The sequence below is a fragment of the Episyrphus balteatus genome, chromosome 2 (assembly GCF_945859705.1).
Source record: "Episyrphus balteatus chromosome 2, idEpiBalt1.1, whole genome shotgun sequence".
Lineage (NCBI taxonomy): Eukaryota > Metazoa > Arthropoda > Insecta > Diptera > Syrphidae > Episyrphus > Episyrphus balteatus.
In genome coordinates this window covers 107,192,211-107,214,330 of record NC_079135.1, presented here as the reverse complement: position 1 = coordinate 107,214,330, position 22,120 = coordinate 107,192,211, and the positions used below count along the sequence as shown (strand labels likewise).

The window sequence follows — 22,120 nt, the reverse complement described above, 5'->3', positions numbered from 1 at the left end:
TCAAAAAGTTAGCAGAATTTCAAAAGGTTTATCTATTTTAAAAACAAATAAGTTGAGTGATATGAATTTTTGGTTAAAACGGATAGACAGTAAAGTTTTCTTTTAAATCTTTTCAATCAATTATTATTACCAAAAACTGTGCTTCAGGCAAAAACTTAACAAAAAGTTTAAAAGAATTAAAAAAGTATCCACTTTTCTTTTTTTTAGTGTAAAACCTGAATTTAAACATATTTTTCAGGGATAAATCACATGGTTAATTTTGTTTTCACTTATTTATGTTTACATTTTTACATAAAAATTCGGTGATCTCTGCTCAAATTGAATGTAAAAAAAAAAATTCAACTTTCATTCGACATGAATTAATGCAGTTGAAATTCGAGGCATATCCATTCTATTAACGAACACTCTGTAAACATGAAAGTAAAATTATTGTTTAATTTTGTTGTAAATGTTGGAGTTTCTTTTATACATCTCGATAGAAGAAAATGTTACGCATACGCCATAGAAACCAACACATAAATCAACAAAATATTTATTGGATAATTTGCAACTTCGTTTACATTCATGAAGTTTTGTTCTCGAATAACACCGGTTTTCTCGGTGCTGCCATAAAGATGACTTTCATAAACAAAGAAAATAGGTAGGTATTTTTTTTTCTAATCTGAGGTGCGTTAATTAAACCCAGTTAGAAACTCTTCAGTTCTTAGCTCGCAATTTAAATAGTACTTCATATCACTTTGTTAACATAAGCTCTATAGTTTTGCAAAATCCAGCTTCTTATGATCCCATTTAAGATTCGTCGATCACTGCAAGAGGTTTCTATTATAATCAACATTAGTTTTTTCCTAGCAGCTCTAGTTTTTAAATTATTGATGCATAAAAAAGTTAAAATTTTTTTTATTAAAATTTTTTTTTATTTTTTTTTTTTACTTAGGGCCAATTTTTCAATAGTCAGTTAAACAGTTAGTTAGTACTTATTCCTAAGGATAGAGAAAAAATCAATTTTTCAACAGGCAGATATACATAGCTTATTCCTAAGAATAATTCTATCTGCTTCTTTCAGAGACGAATAAAATTATTCTAAGGAATAATTTCAATAAAAATATTGTGTCAGTTGTCAAAGCTGTTTTGAAAGAATTTTGAAAAAAATACAGTGGAAAACAAGAAAACAAAAACAATCATGAATAAAAATGACGTTTAATTTTAAATATTTTTGAATTTGACAATTTTTTTTTGTTATTCTGTAAAATAAATTATTCTTGATTGAAAAATTCAATGTTTTTATCTGATTGTTTATGAGCCTAATAACTTTATTCGTCGAACAGTTAACTGACTGTTTATTAGAAGATTGAAAAATTGGCTCTTACTGAACTAAAATGCATTACATTCGAAATAAATGTTTCCAGAAAAACTTTAAAAACGCATATGATAAGAAAAACTTAAAAAATAGTATGTAATTACCTCCAAAATGTAAAAAATGAAAATATCTTAAAAATTAGAGCTTATAGAAAAGAACCAGTGTGCTATTTAGGCTTTCTGAACCTTAGGTTTATTGAGTTCAAATACATTAAGTTAAATATAAATTTTATCGGAAAATTTTCATAAATAAAAATAAAGTATGAACATGTTCCCAAATATTACAAATTAAATATTTCAAAAACTAGAGCTGCTAGAAAGAAACCAATATGATTTTTGAGCTTATTGAGCCTAAATCCGTATAATTCGATATAAATCTTTCTGGAAAATTTTAAAAAGTCGAAAATTGTTGGCCAGTGTTATCATTAGACGACCTATATTCAAAATATCAGTCGAGATATGAAATCGGCATTTTTTAATGGTACAGATAGGTCTGAGTAGATTGCAACGATACAGTTAAGGCTGTCCACTTGGCCCTGATTTATTTTGTTTTTTTTTTTTTATATATAAAAGCATACAATTTGGGAGACTTAAAAGGAAAGTCTTTCTCTTTACACGTAATGAAGTGATGAAGGCATATTTACCTGAAACTTTGTAGTTTATGTTTACTACCCTTCAAGAATTTTAAAAGTTATCAAGTTCCTAGGTGGAAAAAACTATTTCTAAATATTTAAAAAAAAATCCCTTAATTTTTCATATTTTTATTTTTTTATTTATGTTGACTTATGAGGTCTTATTTTTAGACATAGCTTTGAATTAAAAAGTTTGATGAGGTTCTTGTTTGCGTTAAATAGGTACCTGCTGCTTTCAAAAAGGGTATTAACCACTTTTCAAGGACCATGCATTTTTTTTTTTTTGATTGTACAATGTACATATTTCATTATTCATGCTATTTTATATAAATACTTATTTTAATAAAACATTCTTCCTTTAATGAACAGAAAATAACGTGCATGCTAAATCCCTGGTCCTAGAAAAATGGTTTATACATTTTTGAAAATGGTTTTTAATGTAGACAAGAACCTAATCAAACATTTTCGATTAAAGGTTATATCTAAAAAGTACGGCCTCATAAGTCAACATATACCTATTTCAAATGAGAAAAAACTTTAACCCTCTTGGGGGGTCATCTTGGGTAAAAAAAAAACAAAAATCTGAAAAAATTAGGAGATTTTTTTTTTATTATTTTGAAATATTTTTTTAGAAACTTGATTCTCTAAAACCGTTAAATAACCAATGTACACTATAAGCTTTTTTTAAAATAAAAATATTGCTTTTTTTTAAATCGACATCACCATAGCTCTTTTGAAGGCATTAAAGTAAAGAATAAGGCCATTTTGCTCTCCTTAACTCGAAAATTTGCAACAATTTATTTTTAATTTTGTTTAAAATACCCAGGTGTGATATGATAACTTTGGAAACCATACCTTAAAAATAAAAATCATTCCTGTAATATCAAACACTATTCCATAATACAAAAAAAAATTCCAGGAATCTTTTGAACTTCCTAACCACGAACCCAACAAATGCATTCTTTATTTTATAAAAACAATCAAACTCCAACACAGATTGAAAATTTCCAATTTTATCAATGAATACAAATTATATAACAGACCCCATCACTACCAGACACTACCTGCTGACTCATAATTTCAAACAAAACAAATTATCAACAACAACAAAAAAAAGGTAAAAATTTTCGAAATTGATTTAAACAATCAAACATTTTTTGTTTTTTTTTTTTTCTGTTTTTTTTTTTCACATTCCTCACAGTTCATTTGTCATTCTGAATTGGGTGGATGATAAAATTTATCTTATTCCTGCCCGCCACTCATAAAATAGAAAAAAAAAATTCAACCTTTTCCACTCAATTCGCTTGTCTTATTTTCTATAGAAATTCTTGACTTGGAAAACAATTTTCATGCCACATTAGCATGATTCTTTCTTTGCTTGCCCTCTTGAGTCTCTTCTCTCTGTAATCCATTATAATGGGATTTCAATTCAAAAAACATAACCAGCCCGTTATCACAAAAGTTCAAAAAAAAAAAAATTATTCAAAAATTTCTTCGTCCGTTTCTCTCTTGGGCACGTTGTAGTAGTCGCATATCTTGATATTTAAGGACTTTTTGTTTGATTTACATCATCGACCTCACTTGAATGATGAGGAATATGAGAAATCTCACCTCGACAAATTTTTACCATCACACCTTTGCTCTGCCCGAACTTTTTTCTTGTTCTGATTTTTCGTTTTTTTTTTTTTTTTTTAACTTGACTTTTATTCAAACCGATTTGCATTCATATTATGACCCTTCGTCCTTTTTTAATGGTATTTTTGGCAAAAAAAGGAGGAGGTTTCTTTTTCTGCAACGTTATCGTTCAGTTCATTATTATTCATCGATGCGGTCGACCATCATTTTTCTTGCATACATGTACCCTCGATACCGAAGAAAAATCCTTGATGATCCTTTTTATCCTTGATACCTTTTATAGCAGTTGTTTTGTTTAAGAAAAGAGCCACATGACTAGAAGGTATATCCGATTCAAATGGCAACACCTGGAAACCGAACCGAAATTTTTCGGCACCTCACGTTTCTTCTATTTTTAGTCGAACTTCGTTGGCAAATGTGATGACCGCAGGACACTCATGCAAGACCAAAAATACTCCTCAAACTCATAACGGTGTGTGTATGTTTAAATATAGGAGAGAGGTGGTTTTGATTGATTAGCCCAGAGAGATACGGCAGCAGCATACGGGTGAGGTCACATTGTCGGTGTACGGTCCTAGGATGCTGCATATATGCGGTATTGCGCCCCAAGTGTTAACCTCATTGTTGTCTCTGTCTGGCGCGAAGGCATAAAGGACTCTGCTACATAATATTGTTGCATCATTTGGGTAGTAGGTAGTTATGTGTGTGTTTTGTATATAATTCTTGTTCCGTTTTTGGGTTGCGAAGAGGTCCTTCATTCTATATCAACCATGTGGTAGAATGATGGAACTCTCGGCGCCCGGCCTCCTCCTATCAGAGTAATTGCCGCCTTGGGGTGTAGCTGGCCAAAAAGTTAAGGGAAGGTGACGTTGTGACAATTGTCTGGCGGGAGATATTCGTCGTCGTCGTTGTCGTTTCGCCACAATTCAGTTCTGACCCCGATTCGGTGTTGGCGTCATCGTTGTTGTTATTACCCAGTATAGCACTAGTTCGTCTTAACGGCACAGTTGTGGATCCGGTCGTTGTTCCGCCGCCAGTATGGCTGGCTGAATATGGCGGCGGTGGAGGGGGTTTCCGGTAGTCTAGAACACTGGTGTTCTTTTTAACGGTGGGACGCTGGTAGGATCCAGTTGAAGGATAACGCAGCAGTTGTTTTGCCAACTTGTCGTTGGGTGGCGCTGGCGGTGGTGGGGGCGAGTCGGAGCCCCCATTTGGCGACGAGGATGCTGGTGGTGCCGGAATACACGACATCTCTCGCATCAAGTCCATATATCTGGACTGTAAATAGTCCGTTGTGGACCTACTGACATGGTCGTATTTACTTTTGGCCAAATTGCCAGTGTTGCTGTTATTTGCATAATGGGCGGTGGTGGTGGCGTTGGTTGTTGGGTGGGTTGAAGTTGAAGTGGCATCTTGAGTGGTTGGTGGATGTTTTATTGTTGTAACTGCAGATGATGATGTCAAGGATGATGGGGCCGAGGGCGGTGATTGCGGACGATAGATGTTGGAATTCTGGAGCTGATGATGATGGTGATGGGAATAATGATCCTGAATTTGGTCAGCATATGAATTCTGGTGATTTACTGTCGATGTTGCTGTTGTTTGGCATGGGCCGCCGCCACCGCCGCCGCCGCCTGGTGGACTGTAGAGGCTGTTGTTGCTGTGACTTTTGTTTTTATTATTAAATGAATGCTGATGGTGGGTGGTGTTGGGTAATAAATCGGGCTGATATTCGGCTGTGATGGTACCATCTGCATTTTGATGATGACGTTTCAAAGGTGCTATACGATTGATTTCGGACATATTTGGGCCATGTGGGAGGTAGACCGTGTGCGATGGTATGTGGAGAGAATCTGAAATGAGAATTAAATTTAAAACAAAAAATATTAAATTGTTGTTTATTTTATTTTCGAAATAATATAAGGATGGGGGGAAGGATTCATGCAAAAAACACACAACAATTGGAAAAGTTTGAGTGCCAGATGGCCTACTTTTACTATTTAGGTTGGAAAATATATAGGGATTTTGTATAAGGTTGTACTCATACAATACAACAATTTTTGTATTTAATTTTTTTGTTATCGAATTTGAGAATGGCAGATACTCGATGTGAACAAAATCCATTGAAATATAAAATAAATTGAATCTTTTGGTATTTTAATTGAATTCTTTTTTAACCATCTGTGATATAAAAATATACAACTTGAGTGGGTTAGTCTAGACAATAAATTTATTTAACTCTTTAAACTTAAAAAAATAATTTTAAATTTGGTTATGGTGGTTATTGGTTTGAAAGTCAGCATATAAACAGTTTTTTAAACCGTTGGTAAGATTTGTTTAAGATGGGTCTTGGTTGAAAAAAATCAATTTAAATGTCGTTATATCTAAGTTGAAAGTGCCCTGACGTATGGAATACCTATTCTCAACTAAAAACAATCTCAGAAATAATGTTAATAATGTTAACAAAAATCGTATGTAGTATGTACCCACTTACTTTCATTTTGGTATTAGTATCATTTTGGATGAGACCTTATCTCCTCAAATCAAAACCGAACAACATAAGTTCTTGAGATAATTCAACCTTCTTTTTAATTGTATGATGACCAGAAAAAGTTGAAATTTCTTCTTTTTTTTTTTTTGTTAACCAACTTAAAAATTAGAAACTAAACTAAATTTAAACTTGAAAATTTAAAAAAAATAATTTTTTTTAAATAAATGATAAAAAAAAATAAAATCAAACAAGGTTTTTTTGCAAAAACATCTGTTTAAACTGTTTAAACCTCCAATTTCAGTATGCCAATTAATTTGTTGTAGTTACACCATAGAATTTTCAAATTCATGTTTTTAAAAATAGAGCCATTTTTGATTGAAATTGACGCTGAATTAAAGCTCAAAGCCAAAAATCTACAATAACCCTTTTTAATTTCAGCTTAGATTTAAAATAAAAATAGAACTAATGTTATTTCAAAGGAAAAAACAACAACAACATAAATTTTCAAAATCGTTTGAGCCGTAAAAAAATATTTATAAACATTTTTTTGAAAAAAGAAAATATGTATGCAAAATTATAGTTCATATGCTATTTTGAAGTAAATTGAAAAATGCATTCTAACGTTTGATTAAAAAATTTGTTAAGGTTGAACTAGTCGTTTGTAATAAGAAGTTCAATTATAAACGATTTTCGAAAAAATTTCTTCTGTGCTTGAAAGGTGATTTTAAGTTAGTCATTAATTTACGTTTAGAAAATTTAGATACCAAAAATCTAGTACCTACACTGAGAAAAAAAAACAATATAGTTGAAACATGTTTTTTTTTTTTTCAAAGATGAACTACATTTGAATAATATTGCTTTGAAGAAGGACACAAAAATTCAATGTTTGATTTAAATTTAATCCAAGGAGTTTTCTTATATTTAACATTGTTAACGTGCTATTTTAATTGCGAACTGACTTTTTAGGACAAAAAATAACACTAAGTAGGTACCGGCGTTTACATAGTACGTACCAATTTCGGAAAAGTTTAATTTTTTCAAAAACGGCTCCTACACCTCCTAATTTGATAATAACAGCTATCAAATTAACATTTTTCAGTGACAAAAGTCGTCCAACAATTAAAATATCAATTTTGATATTTTATCATATCATTTTGACATATTTTAATTTTAGTTGGATAGTGAAAATTTCACTTTGACAATTAAAATATCATTTTGACATTTTTTTAAATTTAACCCTCTACTGCATGAATTAATATTAGCGGACGAAAAAATTAAAAAATGCTTTACATGGGTTCTTTGGATTGTTTTAATACGGTTTTCATTAAAAAAATTTGTTTAAATTAATTTGTTTAAAAAAATTGTTTATAAGCCAAATTTGGCTTCGTATGCATTAAGGGATAAGAAATTTTATTAATTTTATTTATTCAGATTATGTAAAGAATACAATTAAAAATATCAAAAGATAAATATTTATCATTTAAAAACAAAATAAAGTAAAATAAATACATTGCATTACAAAAGGTTAAGAATTAATTCAAATTTGGCTCATTTTAAGCCATGGAACCGAGAAAAGCAATTTGTTTTTTCCGTTATATATATTTTTTCTGGTTCAAATTCTTTCCACTGTCGAAGTAAGTCTTGCTCCAACATTTTCAGCCACTCCCAGATCTTACAAAAACTAAAAAGTAGTAAAATTATTGAAAAATATTATAGGTGAGCCCCCCTCTCCCTACAATTTTTATGGTTACGCCGCTGGAAATGGGGTTAACATGAGAAAAATGTCTCTAAAAGTGAAGGGGCTCCATTTCTGAAGTAAAACATAGCTTCATAGCAAAATAACAATGTAAAATAACAAAATTTTCCAACAAAAAAATTTAACAAATTGTGCAGATTTACATTACATTGCATTAAGCATACGAAGCCAAATATGGTTTCCGTACTTTTTGCCCTCCCAAGACCTGGCCAATAATTTTTTTTCAATAAAAATTGGTTCATAGCATACACAATTAGACAATCGATCAAAAATAAATTTTTAATTCCACTTTACCTTCCAAACAAACGCAGTAATTAACACTTAAAGTATGAATATATTCTACACTTTCGATTTCAATGTACACGACTGATCAACTCACCTGTGATTATAAAATACACCTTTATTTTGTGTCGGACACACGAAAAAAACTATCTCTATGGGTTCTCAGAAACACAAAGAAGAGGATTGTATTGAATCTTTACCATTTTTTTGTGATACAGAAGAGAAAAGTGCATTCAAACAGACAAAACCATATTTGGCTTCGTATGCAGTAGAGGGTTAAGTGGATAGTGAAAATTTCAATTTGACAATTAAAATATCAATGTTGACTAGATTGTACGTTTTAGTTTATTATAATGAAACCTATTTCTTTCTTTTTCTTTTTTATTATTTTATAATTATTTTAAGTATTTTCTTTCTTTTTTCAAAACATTTCTGCAAGTGAATATTCTTTACAAAATAGTGGTGATATTATTTTTTCTATTATAGGTGATAATAATTGTTTTGTTATTTTCTCCCAAACTATGTGAAGTAAGATCTTATTACCGATCAAATTTTCTCAATAAATCATACATTTTGCTTCGAAAAAACACAAAGCGCCTTTAAATTAGTGAACATTAAGAATTTTTTATATAATATTTTTCAATAATTTGGAATGAGAAATTGATATGAAAAAATGATAATAAAATATCAAAAAATATTTCAAAAATGTGACATTTAAATATCATCCTGATAATGAAAATATTGTTTTAACATTTAAAATATCATAAAACACATTTTATAGAGCATTTTTGGCTGATTTTTGAAAAATTGTTAATTTGATATTTAAAAAATGTTAAATTAATATTGTTTTTTTTTTCGGTGTACGATTTTGATACAAAATTGCAGATGGTAGGTTTTAATTAAGAAATATCTTTTGATGAGTCTATTTTTGTTTTCAAATTAGGTTTTTTAAAGTTTTTTTTTTTTTTTTTTTGAAAAATAAATCTTCAAATACTGGCATTAAATTTTATTGAAATTTTCGTGTTGTATGTTGATTAATTAAAAAAAAAAAAGCACACCGACTTTATTTATTTATAATCAGTTTTATTAACGGCTTATAAAATTTTGTCTTAAAAGAAATCGAGCTGATAAGTTTTTTTGAGTTCAAATTGATTTAAGAAGTTATTTTTGTTTTTAAATTTTGTTAAAATTTACATTTACCAAAATTTTAAATAAATTGTTATAAATTAAAAGCAATTTGAATCTTATACGCAAGCTCTTGAGTGTTTTCAATAAAATAAATAGTCACCAGTTTTTGATAAATTGTAGTTTCTGGCATTTTTTTTATAAAAAATATTGTATCATGTTGAAAAATTGCAATTTTCGAAAAATTCAAAATTTTATTTGCTTAAGAGCAGTGATATTTTTTTTTGTCAACATTTAGTCATTAAAAGCTTGAATGATTTAAGACTGAAAAACTCAGGTATTTTCCCATATTTTAAGCATATTCGACAATATTGTGTTTGATGTACAAAAAATACGTGTAAGTAAATTAGCAAAAACCAATCCTTGGATTTTCCACTTAATTTGACCCAAGCCCAAAATAAATATTTTTTTTAAATCCATGAATATTGTCAAAGAAGCTGATTTAGTGCATTTTGAAGTGAAAAATGTACGGTTGTTATATGTATTTAAATTTATAGTGTACTTTAATCGTAATAATCCGGCAAAAATGACTACTTCCTTATAGTATTTATAGTGTTTTTTTTTTAACTTACTTTTAACTTGTTAAAAACTATACCATTATCTTTGGTAAAATAAAATAATTTAGAATTTTCAACAGTATTCATTTTTGTAACCTTATTTTGTTTTTGTTCAATATTTATATGCCCTGGCAATAAAATTTAGTTAGTATACAATTTTTTTTCCTAAGTAAGGACACTTAGTTCAGGTTTATTGTGGTCTTAAATCACTCATTAGTATTGACTTATACTTATTCATGTCCACACACCACAACTCTTCAATTAGGACAAAACCTAACCCATTTTTGTCCCTTGTGGATAACCATTAACCATCCTTCTGGTAATAATTAATTAAAATCAGCACAATCAACTCTCCCTAAGTGCTTTTCAGCCAGAACTCTTTACTCTTCATAGTTTAAGCCAACAATATAAAGCACTACCACATACCTTCCCTTTCCCTATTTGTGATTTGTAACCACATTCTTGTGCACCCCAAAGCACCTCTCTACCTCTCTCTCTCTAATGTTGGTAATAAATTTTCTAAATTTGTCACGTCATTTCGTATGCCAGCACATAATCACTTATTCCATGGAGAAAGCCTACTAACCTAAACCACTCCATTCCACATCAATGCGCCACTAGATTAGCACCATTAAATACATGTCCCGTTGTCAAAAGCCATTCCGAACAACTCGATCAATTAAAATTCCTCAATAAAACTCACCTTCTTTGACAATTGATAGCGCTCTTCAATTACCCATAAATTCTGCCTATCACCTCGAATAGTCCTTGTTCTATGTCCTTTTATTATATTTATTTTTTTCTGAAATTTCATCTTCTTTCTATTATAAGCTCTTTCGACTCCAACTCAACTCTCATGATTTGGGTTTTTTTTTTGGGATGGATAATTCAAAGTTCTTCCAAACATTCATATACAATACATTTTTCAGCTCAGGTCGGATTTCGAAGAGCATACCTTTTAGCCAGTTTTTGTACACCTCAATAGGCTCATGAGGCGGAGCGGGTCCCAATTGTTTCTTTATGGCTCATTTATTTTTTGATTTATCGCCATTTTAGGCGGACCTTACGTGAATTATGAGTGCCAAAACCTGTGCATAGTATAACTACCAAACGACGCAAAGGATACGATACAAAAAAAAAAAAAAAGTGGAGAACAAAATTTATTAATAAATTCTCCCCATGGTTCAACGCTTGTAAATATTTCATAGTGCCGCACGAAGAAGTAAAGATTTATTAGAATGTTTTCATTTTATAATAATTTTCTTTTATTTTTCTTTTGTTGTTTTTTTTTGTGTTCTTTTGACTTGGGTCTTTGAATTTTCTCTCTGCTTCTCCGCTCCCAAGGGAAAATCTTTATACGAGAACGATGCTCCAGCAAACTACTAAACTCTGATATGCCCAGATTCGAGAATTTTGATTAGGTTTTTTGTTTCATAAAACATTTGCTTAAATGTCTTGTTTTTGTTTTTCGTGTAGGAGGTTAAGCATGCTACTTTCTACTTGTTGGTCTGACAGCTTGCCTTAAATGTTTTTATTTTAAGCAAGACAGAAAATAGAGTTTGACACAGCTATGCCATATTTAATTAGGTATCATGTTACAAGTTGACATGTCCTGCATTCAAATCAGTTTGCATGTCAGCTTTACGTCATGTTTTAACTGTTTATTTTTTGACAGATTCTTTCACATCGAATAAAGACAATTTTTTCATTTATTATTGAAATTCTTCGTAAAACTCTACTTTAAGGACTTTTTTGTAGTCTACATGCACTTTAATACGTAGACATTTATAATTTAAAGAAGAAAGACAGATAGGAAAAAAATTACTCTCATACAAAACTTTTCTGGATTTCTTACTTTCTCTTAAATTACTTAACCGATTTAAAAGAAAAAATCAATAAAAAAATCAAAAATTCAATTTTTTAAAGCCTTTTAGTATTTTTTTTAGTTTAATGAAATTTTGTGAAATTTCCTTTTTAAATACATACATAGGTATAAAATAATAATTTTGTACACAATTTTTACAAATACCTAACAATTTATAATAAAAATATGAAATTTTCACAAAAAAATTTCTAAAATTTTCGAGAACTTAATTTTCTATGTTTTTGAAAAATGAATAAAAAAAACCCGGAAGTCCGTCTGTCTGTCAATCTGTCTGTCTGTAAACGAAGCTACAGCCTAAACGGATTGATCGATTGATGTCAAACTTGGTATGTAGCGTCATTTGGCGACTCTCCAGGGTAGATTTTGGAATTAATTTTTTTGGACCAAAAATAACGGTACTTGTCATATACCGATTTTAGTAAAATTGAAATATCTCGAAAACGGCTCTAACGATTTTGTTTAAAAAATTCAAATGTTAGTTTTAAGCTAAGGTCTATCTTTCAATGACAAAAAAAATTTTTTTTAAAATCATTACACTGTGCAAGTCGAAATTCTTGACAGGCGCGCGAATAACTGTTTCGCCCTATTTCGGACCCGAGAAATCGATTGGCGTCATTAGTTTTTCGATTTATCGGTACGACTTCGAACAAAATTTTTTATGAAAGTTTTTTCAATTATTTTGAGAGTTTCCCACTGTTTTTAGTCATTTTTCAACCAAAAACAATATTTATATTGCTAATAATTCTGCTCAAACGTTATTTACTACCAGTAGAAAGACATTATAAACAATTTTGAACAATTTATTTGAAAATTTAGTGATTTTTTTTTTTTTAAATTTAAAAAAATCGAAATATTTTACATTGTTAATCGTTTTTTCGCTGTTTTTGTTCTCTTTTGCACAAATACATGGCATGTTTTCCATTAAAAATTAATTTAACTGTTAATTTAGCGTTGGTAAAACTTCGACAGTCTATCGATAGCATTGATAACAAAAAAATATCGAGTATATCGATACTTCACAATACTATCGATAGTTTCAATACTTCCAAATTATTTTACCACAAGGCTACCGATATTATCGAAAGCTTTGAAATTAATTAAACACAATTTGAACTACAAGTTGAGTTTTCGTTTGACATTGGATAAAAACAACAAATTAACATAGTGTTTGGTAGATATCGATAGTTTCCATTATCGATTGTATCGATAGTTTTGAGAAAAAACTATCGATAATATCGGTAATCTTGTGGTAAAGTAATTTGGAAGTATTGAAACTATCGATAGTTTTGTGAAGTACCGATATACTCGATATTTTTTGGTTATCGATGCTATCGATAGACTGTCGAAGTTTAACCAACACAAAATTAACAGTTAAATTAATTTTTAATGGAAAACATGCAATGTATTTGTGCAAAAGAGAACAAAAACAGCGAAAAAACGATTAACAATGTAAAAAATTTCGATTTTTTCAAATTTTTTCAAAAAATAACACTAAATTTTCAAATAAATTGTTCAAAATTGTTTATAATGTCTTTCTACTGGTAGCAAATAACGTTTGAACAGAATTATTAACAATATAAATATTGTTTTTGGATGAAAAATGACTAAAAAAAGCGGAAAATTCTCAAATAATTGAAAATCTTTCAAAAAAAATTTTGTTCGAAGTCGTACCGATAAATCGAAAAACTAATGACGCCAATCGATTTCTCGGGTCCGAAATAGGGCGAAACAGTTAATTGTGCACCTGTCTCAAAAAAATTTTTCAAAAAACTTGCACAGTGTTATTAATGGTACCTTCCATAGAACCGTTTTTTTCAAATCCGATTATCTCCGAAACTGCTAATTCGATTTGAACGAAACTTTTTGTGAACAAGCATTTATATAATTTAAATATAAACCAAAAATAATAATTTTCATAAAAATAATTTTTGAATTTAAAAAAAAAATTTGAAAATTTTTTTTTTTGAAAAATCAAATTTTCGAAAACGATATATGTACCTATTGAATTTTTTTGAAATTTAGTTTATAGATGTTGATTAGTGATTTCTACAAAATGGCATACCAATTTTATTTAAAAACTTTTTTTCCAAAAAATTATTTATAAAAAAATAATTTTTTTAAAAAACGGCTCGAACGATTTTGAAATTTTTTTTTCTAAAAATGCATCTTAATATATCAATCAAAACTACATACTTGTTTTGGAGGGCAATTTGATTTCAGATTTTATTTTGTTTTTTTTTTTTTAAACGAATTTTATTTTTTTTTTTCCAAATTTCTATATAAAAAGTCTTAAAAATTTAAGCAACTTTAACTCTAAGAGCAAGTTCGTGCGACCCAGTCGTGCATTTTAATTTCAATGCAGAAAATGCTAAAAATTTTTTTAATGAAAAATATTTGTATTTGCAATAAAAATTTTATTTTCAATACAAAAAATTTTGTATGCAAGTTTTTTTTTTATATGCAATAAATAATTTTTTTAATGCAAATATTTTTCAGTTTCAATAAAAACTTTTGTTTATTGCAAAGTTTTTTCACTTGCAATAAATATTTATTTTTGTAATGCAATTTTATTTTTTTATTTTATTTTACAGTTTGCACATGGGTTACCTAGCGACATCCTGTCAATGCATAGGGTTGCCACGCTCAGTTTTTATTTTTTGAGTTTTTTTTCGACCACGCTACATTGCTTATATGTTATATTATGGGAAGTCTTTGAGGTTTAAAAAAAATTAAATTTAAAAATTTAGAAAATTACTTTAAATTATTTTTATGTTTTTAGAAAACAAAAATAAAATAACTTGACGTGTATCTGTCAAATTTCTTAATTAAACCTTTTTTTGATTTCTAGACTTAAAAAAACTTACAGATTTTTACTTTTCAATACACTAATAAAAAAAAATGAAAATACTTTTGTTCAGAAACCTCACGATATCTTCGTATTTTATCCTATATAACCGACATAATGCGTCTAAAATAGTAAACAAAATTAAAGAATGAGAATAATTAGAATTCCTTTTAATATTTTTTTCTTAAACAATCGGATGCACAATTTTTTTTTTGTTTGAATCATGTGAAAATAAGCGGGTTTCACTGTTCTTATTTCTAGAGTATAGAACATACTCAGAATTATTTTTTAAATACTGTGAATTTAGAAGAAAACATTTATCTAAAATTTGGTTCCAAGGTTGCCTAAGCTTGGACCAGTTGCAGCAAATAAATTTTCAAACTTTCCTAAACCAGTTAGCTCTGTTCAAAAAGATTTTTCCCATATGCAATATGCAGTAACATTTATCTCAATTTCAATATTTGTCATTCAAATACAAACGAACAATATTTAATTAAATTTTCAACATACAAAAAATACATTCAAACATTCACCACAACCATGGTATACCTCGTGAAATATTGTCATCATCCGTAACCGTAACCACAACACGAAAGCATTTTATTCCATTTCACTATACCACCTTCACCATCTAAACATTTAATTGCTATCCGTATGGTTAGATAGGATGCTCGTGGCACTCCACCGAGGGAAAAAAACTATAGTAGACAAAAAGATCATAATCTTCTTATGAAGGATTTACACCGTAAAAAACCCCATAATCCTTGCCAAAAAAATAAAAAAATCCAAAATCCTCTAAACTCAAACCAACTATAGCAATGTCATCACAACCACACCAATATTCTGCATATAAATTGTTATATATTTTTTTTTTTTTATTTTTTTAGAGTACCCCCTCTGGTTGTCCTTTTTTCTCTCTATTTTTTTTTTTTGCTTCTCTCATTCTGTCATGATGACAAATCTCATGTCTCTTGAAATTTTAATTAATCCTTAACGTGGAATTCCAAGCACGCACAAAAAAATCCTCACAAAAAAATAACAAAAACAATCGCAAATATCAAAAAAACTGAAAAAAAATACCAAAAAACCACCCTAACCAACAAAAAAAAATAAATATATAGCTAGGACAAGAACCAAAAAAAAAAAAAAAACACCCATCAAGGACCTGTGCTCTTACCTTCAATGCTTTTCTCCAGATAAATCTTCTCGGAATGAGCCAATTTCGTGTCTGTCATATCATCGCTTATCATGTGATGCTTCAGTTGCTGATGATGATGATGCAAACCACCCCCGCCATTAGTCCCACCACCCACCACCCCACCATTCTCCATAATTTTAATTGCCGCATATTTATCCCCATTTGTCACCTGATGTTGACTCAAGGCCGATCCACCACCAACATAACCACCCTCCCCACCGCCACCCTTTTTTTGGTGAATCAAGTGGCCATCGCCACCATGCAAATGATGATGGTGAAGATGATGTTGACCCACTGATGTCTCACTGCCTGCCGCCGTGGACGTTGTTGTCGTTGTCATGCCCAAAGCACCACCGCCATGACTATGAAAGTGCTGCTGTTGTAAATTTATCGCCTTGAAACGCTTGTAGATGCAACACGTGACCATGGCCAAAAACACGGAAGCGGACAGTAACCCAAGTGCCATTAAGCAAATCACGATGATTAAATTGCTCTGCAAGAGCAAATCCTTTGGCGATTGCTTCTGCACGAGAAGACTCATCTGAACGGCGTCCTTGCCGCCGGCATTTTCCGCCAAACAGGTATAAATGCCTTCATCACTCTTCTCAGCACCGAGAATAGTGAGACGGGAGATGAATATATCGCGACCGAATTCTTTGCCAGGATTTTGCTCCTCACGAAGCAATTGAATGTGCACCCGACCAGGATTATTTGTACCACCTCCTCCACCACCGCTGACACTTCCAACATTGCTACTTCCACTGCTACTAGTATACATCTGTTTGTTGTAGTCCCAGGCGATAAGAGTATTCGGTGAAGCGTGCACTCGACAAATCAGTGTCACATTCTCTTTGGAAGTATTAATTGAGGCGCCTCGCGAGGGATAGATTATCTTGGGCTTGCAGGCAAATGCCTCCGGCTGATCCTCTATCCACAGCATCCCACGCAAATGGCTGGGATAGTAGCACGAAGTCGGTGGGGTGTATAAATTCCGTCGAAAGGCAAAGTCACGGAATATCTGTAGCTCACAGGTGCAGTTCCAAGGGTTTAATTCCAGCGACAAACTCGTAAGTCTTTGAAGATTCTCAAAGGACTCTTTTCGCAAAAAATTTAAGCGATTTCCACTCAAGTAGATTTGTGACAGCAGCGGAACATTGACAAAAACCGCTGTCCCCACCTGTACTATTCTATTGTCTTTAAGTTCAACTTTATGCAAGTACTTGAGATTTTGGAAGATTCCATCATCCAAAACTTCGAGAAGGTTACCATTGAGGACTAAAGCCCGTACTTTTACCAAACTGCCAAAAATATTTGCCTGTAATCGCCGGAGAAGATTATTAGACAAATCCAACTCAATTAGAATTTCAAGAGATCTCAGAGATAAAGGATCTAAATTTTCCATTGAGCAATTTCTGATAAAAAGCTTATGGAGATTTTGCAAGTCAGCTGTCAAAAAGGCATTTTCCTCGAGATAGGAGATTTTATTGAGTGACAAATCAAGGACCTGTAACTCAGAGCTGAGATTCTCCGGAACACTGGAGATGCTTAAATTTTTGCAATCGGCTGTTTTCTTGCCGGAATTCCATTTACATTTGCAATCGCCACAATTCATAAGCCAATCACCGCTCACGTAGGCAACTTTGGTTGTTAGAATCATGAGGATATGGATGGTTGCTATTGGAACGAATAGTTCCCCCGAGACACGCATCTTTGTATTCATATTCTCTATAGACGTGATGATGTTTGTTTTTGAGGGGGGGTTGGGGGAGATTAGCCGCAAGTTGGTGATTGTTTCATGGTTTTTGTGTTTGTTTGTTTTTTGTTTGCTTCTTCTTCTTTTTCTTCTCACACTCAAAGGTGGTTTGTTGTTTTGGTTGCCATCATATTCCTCGGAGCTTTTTTTTCGGAAAAACAAAAATGCCTTCCGGAATTTTTTACACTTCCGTTTCCTTTTTTTTCTGTTTTGTTTTGCTTTGTTTTTATTTTTGTTGTATTTTTTTTTTTTTTCGTTTTTCCAATGTCCTTCCGGCTTGGGATTTTTTTTTTCGTGATATTATTGCCTATATAGTATAGATTTCGTTCATCAAGACTTTGTTGTTGTTATTTTTCTTTTCCAGCTTCGTTTTAAGACTTTCTATCGTTTAGTTTTATAGCTTGCCCAAAAATATATTTTTGCGTTCAATGTTGCTTTTTACTTAAGACTCTGAAAATAAGAAGAAGAAAAAAATCTATTAGACAGAGGCACACAAAGTATTATGCAGCATGTATTTTTGTATATTTTTAGAGAAAAAAAAAATGAAATTGAGCCTTAAAAGGAGAGAACGAAACAAATTAAGACGGGCAGATGGGTTATAAGGAATTGCTTATAATAATATAGGGAGGAAATGGATAAAATGAAAAAAAAAGTAAAGAAAAAACACGGCTATTATAAAATATTCGGAAAGTAGCTATATTCATAAGCAAAGTCAGGCATAATTGATTCTTTTTTATAGAGAAGAAAAAAATAATTTAATCCAAGAGAAAAACGATTTAAAATTTTATAAGGTAAGAAAATTTGTTCTTTCTTAGTAATTTTTTCTTTCTTTCTGACAAATAAGATATTTTAAGATGCAAGTTAAAAATTTAAAGCTTTGAGCTATGTTTAGATAAAGTGAATACAAAAGCAAATTAAAAATTTGTTAAAGTCCCAAGGAATGTTTTGATATTGATTTTGTGCCATACAATTTTCGCGCGGTTTTAATGAAAACCTAAATTACTATGTTAAATAATAGTATTTTTAGTAGGTATGTTAGCGGTTTGAAAATTCGTCGATTTGCTTGAGCTTGAATTTGGTAAAATGCCTTTCTTTATTCAAGGAATAACTATTAGATGAGTCAGGAACATCGAATCTTTTTTTCTGATTTCTAGATACCTTTAAACATCAAATAACTTTCAAATTGTTAGATTAATGAAAATTAATGATTACCTATTATAATACTTCAATTTGTTAAAAAATTAAGAAAAAAAAATTTTGTTGATGATTTTCTCAAATTTTGGACCTCGAATATCTTTTAAAAAACTGTTTAAGGTTTTTTATGTAGAACGTTCAATATCCTACAAGAATATGTAAAAATAAATTTTCTACCTACTCGATTTTTTTGAACCACCCTCATGTATATGGCGTTGCCGTTCAAAATAATATTTTTTTAAAGCTAGCGTAATTGGCTGAATCTAATAATAATAACATAAAAATAAAGTCAATACAATTGCTCTAAGAAAAGTTATAAATTTCTAAAAATATTTTTGTTGAAAGGGTGTTTTTTTTATGTGTGAGAAAGGTATCATAACAGCTGACATAAATTTTATTAATTTTTCAAACTTGATGAAAAGTTTCGTTTTTTATAAGAGTTAAGAATCTTTAAAGTCTACTAAATTATATTGAGTGAAAGGGTGTTTTTTTTTTTTAAAGAAATGATGAAATTCGGAATTAGCTAATACCACAAAAACTAGGAAAAAAATGTTACACCAACGAAAATCGGAACAAATGTTTCATTTATAACAGAAACCAAGAATTTTAGCCGTCTATACAAATAATTTAGGTGAAAGGGTTTATTTTTTGTGGGAAATAAGGAAAATCCACGATAAGTCCAATAAAACCATGGGAATTACGAATAAACTAAATGTATAAATTTTTTCATGTGAAAGGGTATGTTTTTTATGTTACTTTTTGAGATTAGAATCTAAGAATATCATGGTTAAAAAGGTGTTTTTTTTTTAGTGAAAACAAAAAAAAACCTTGAATTTGTGATAGAAAGCAAAAATACAAAATTTAGGTGAAAGGGTGTTTTTTTTTCGAAGAGACAGTTAAATCTATAATTGGTCCCAAAAAGCCTTTTCTTTGGACAGCTTTTCTTCACTTTTCAATAAAATGAAAAAAATTAAAAAATAAGTTATCAAGAAATTTGAAATCACATCATGAAAACATACTCTTTTACATTGTAAAAATAAGAGGTTGAGAAAAAAAAAAATGATCAAATTAAGTTTTAACAGTTGTTGTTTAAAAAATAACTAAAAAAAAAACAAGCGAAATTACCCGTTCTACAGTACCTAGTAAGTTAAAAATCTCAAAAATTATTTTTAAATTTCAATAATAAAATTATATCAAAGACTGTGTATATTTTTTAAGTTAAAAGGAGAACAAGGGAAGATTTTGCATATTTTTACATAAAATATTAAGATATAAAAGATAAATTTATATTTTATTACGAAAAATAAAATAAAAGACAGCTAAAATTCTGAATTTGAGGATAAATTTTTCAAAAACGCTTCACTCAAATTACTTGATTTTAATTTTACAGATAGAAATAAGAAGTTTTTTAAAAACATATACACTCCTTTTCATCAGAATAGGCACACAACTTTTCAAATGTTCATTGATCGTTTGTCCTCAATAGTGGTACGTGAACTTACAAGGTTTTATTGTTTTTTGATAGTTTAAGAGGGAAACCGACGAAGTTACGAATACCAGAGTTACGGGCGACAGAGTTACGAGCGTCAAAGTTATGCGAAACCGAAGTTACGAAAAATTAGAGTTACGAAATCTAAAGTTATGTTAAGCTATGACATGTGATTTTTGGGTTGGCAACAATTGCGAGGAACGACATGGAATTATGAAAATACAAACAAGAGATTAACATTTTTCTCATTGGTCAGAACTAAATGAGTAAAGCGAAAATGGGTGCTATTTAATCTTGTAAAATTTTGATTGGATAGGTATAGATATACAATACATATATGGTTTTGTTTTTGTGAGAAGATCGCAAAAACGTTGAAATAGAAAAAAAAAACATCAGTATACTTATGTAAGTTTGGGGGACATAATTGAATTTAACTTCTTATTTGTCCAACTAATATTGCAAATACGTATTTTTTTTCTATTAATTAATATAATTATTCATAGCGTATTTTGTAATACCCACTTTGTTATTATTTATATTAAAATAATAACCAAACCACCCCTTTTTTTTACAGACGTTATTTTGGTGTGGTGAACTGTTGTTGCAATTGTTGCCAACCCAAAAATCACATGTCATAGCTTAACATAACTTTAGAATTCGTAACTCTAGTTTTTCGTAACTTCGGTTTCGCGTAACTTTGACGGCAGTAACTCTGTCGCGCGTAACTCTGTTATTCGTAACTCCGTTACCATTTCCACAACTTTTCAAATGTTCATTGATCAATAGTGGTATACGTGAACTTACAAGGTTTTATTATTTTTTGATAGTTTAAGATGTTAGGAAAAGCAACGGCTAAAATTATTTCAAAATGGACCATAACTTTTCCATTGTTTTTCTTGTAAAGTATTTTTGAAGAAAAATTAATTTATTTTGTTCATCATCAGAATATGTACACCCTTGTTATCTTTAATGCTTTCTTGGATTTCGGGAAAATTTACCATTAAAACAAATAACTGGAGTTTCCTAAGTGTAATTTAATAATCAAACTACCATTTTGAAAAACATGGGTGCATTAAAATCGCTAAATTTTGGCGAAAACACCTTAATAAATAAAATAAAGAATAAACGATCCACCAGAAATGGTATGGTTAAAAAAATTGCGAATTGTGAATATGCTCTATCCAGACTTCAGTTACAAACATTCTGGGAGAAAAAAACCATGAATGGTGGTATAACAAAAATGGAAAAAAAGACTCTTAGGCGAGTAAATTTTTACATGTGCTACCAGTTTTGGTGGATTAACGACAAGAATAAAAATGAAAAACAGTTGTTATTTGTAATTTCAGGACAGTAAAAAGAATGATTATTAGTCCCACAGTTCTCAAATGGCTGAATTTTGAAAAGACACCATCACTAAACCAAGAACAGAATTGTATGCGTTTAAGGTTTTTGAAATCCTTTGCCACATGAAAAGTTGAGTGGTATTTCTTGTTATTTTTGGATCAAGGAACATTTAATTTTGATGTCCTTGGTGAGTTAAACTATTAGTTTAACATTCTGCGAAAGAGAAATCATTTTGAGACCAACTTCATTGTTAAAAAAGAAGTGTTAAGGCATGGAAGAAAGTAATCTACTACGATAATACAAATAATGAATTTCAAACGTTAAGAATGGTCACAATTATTTGTAAATGCATATTCAAGAAACTTTCCTTAATTCTCTAGTATATGTGAACCAGTATACTGAATTTTTCAACAGGACCACGCCTCTTCCCACAAAAAATGATCTGTAAAATATTGGGAGGAAGTGCAAAATTAGGAAGTACTTCATTATCTGTCATAGAAAACAGACCTGAATCTTGT

The 22,120-nt window shown here is 30.2% G+C and overlaps 1 protein-coding gene across 1 annotated transcript in view; it reads right to left on the bottom strand.

Annotated features, from left to right (window-relative positions):
* Positions 1 to 3,528: 3,528 nt before the first annotated feature.
* Positions 3,529 to 22,120, bottom strand: part of LOC129908519 (uncharacterized) — a 97,589-nt gene continuing 78,997 nt past the window's right edge. Inside the window, exons 2-3 of the mRNA XM_055985078.1 lie at positions 15,802 to 18,025; positions 3,529 to 5,476 (exon numbers count right to left, since the gene is read on the bottom strand). Coding sequence (XP_055841053.1) covers positions 4,437 to 5,476; positions 15,802 to 17,542 — 2,781 coding nt within the window. The 5' untranslated portion in view covers positions 17,543 to 18,025 and the 3' untranslated portion in view covers positions 3,529 to 4,436. The remainder of the gene's footprint in view (positions 5,477 to 15,801; positions 18,026 to 22,120) is intronic.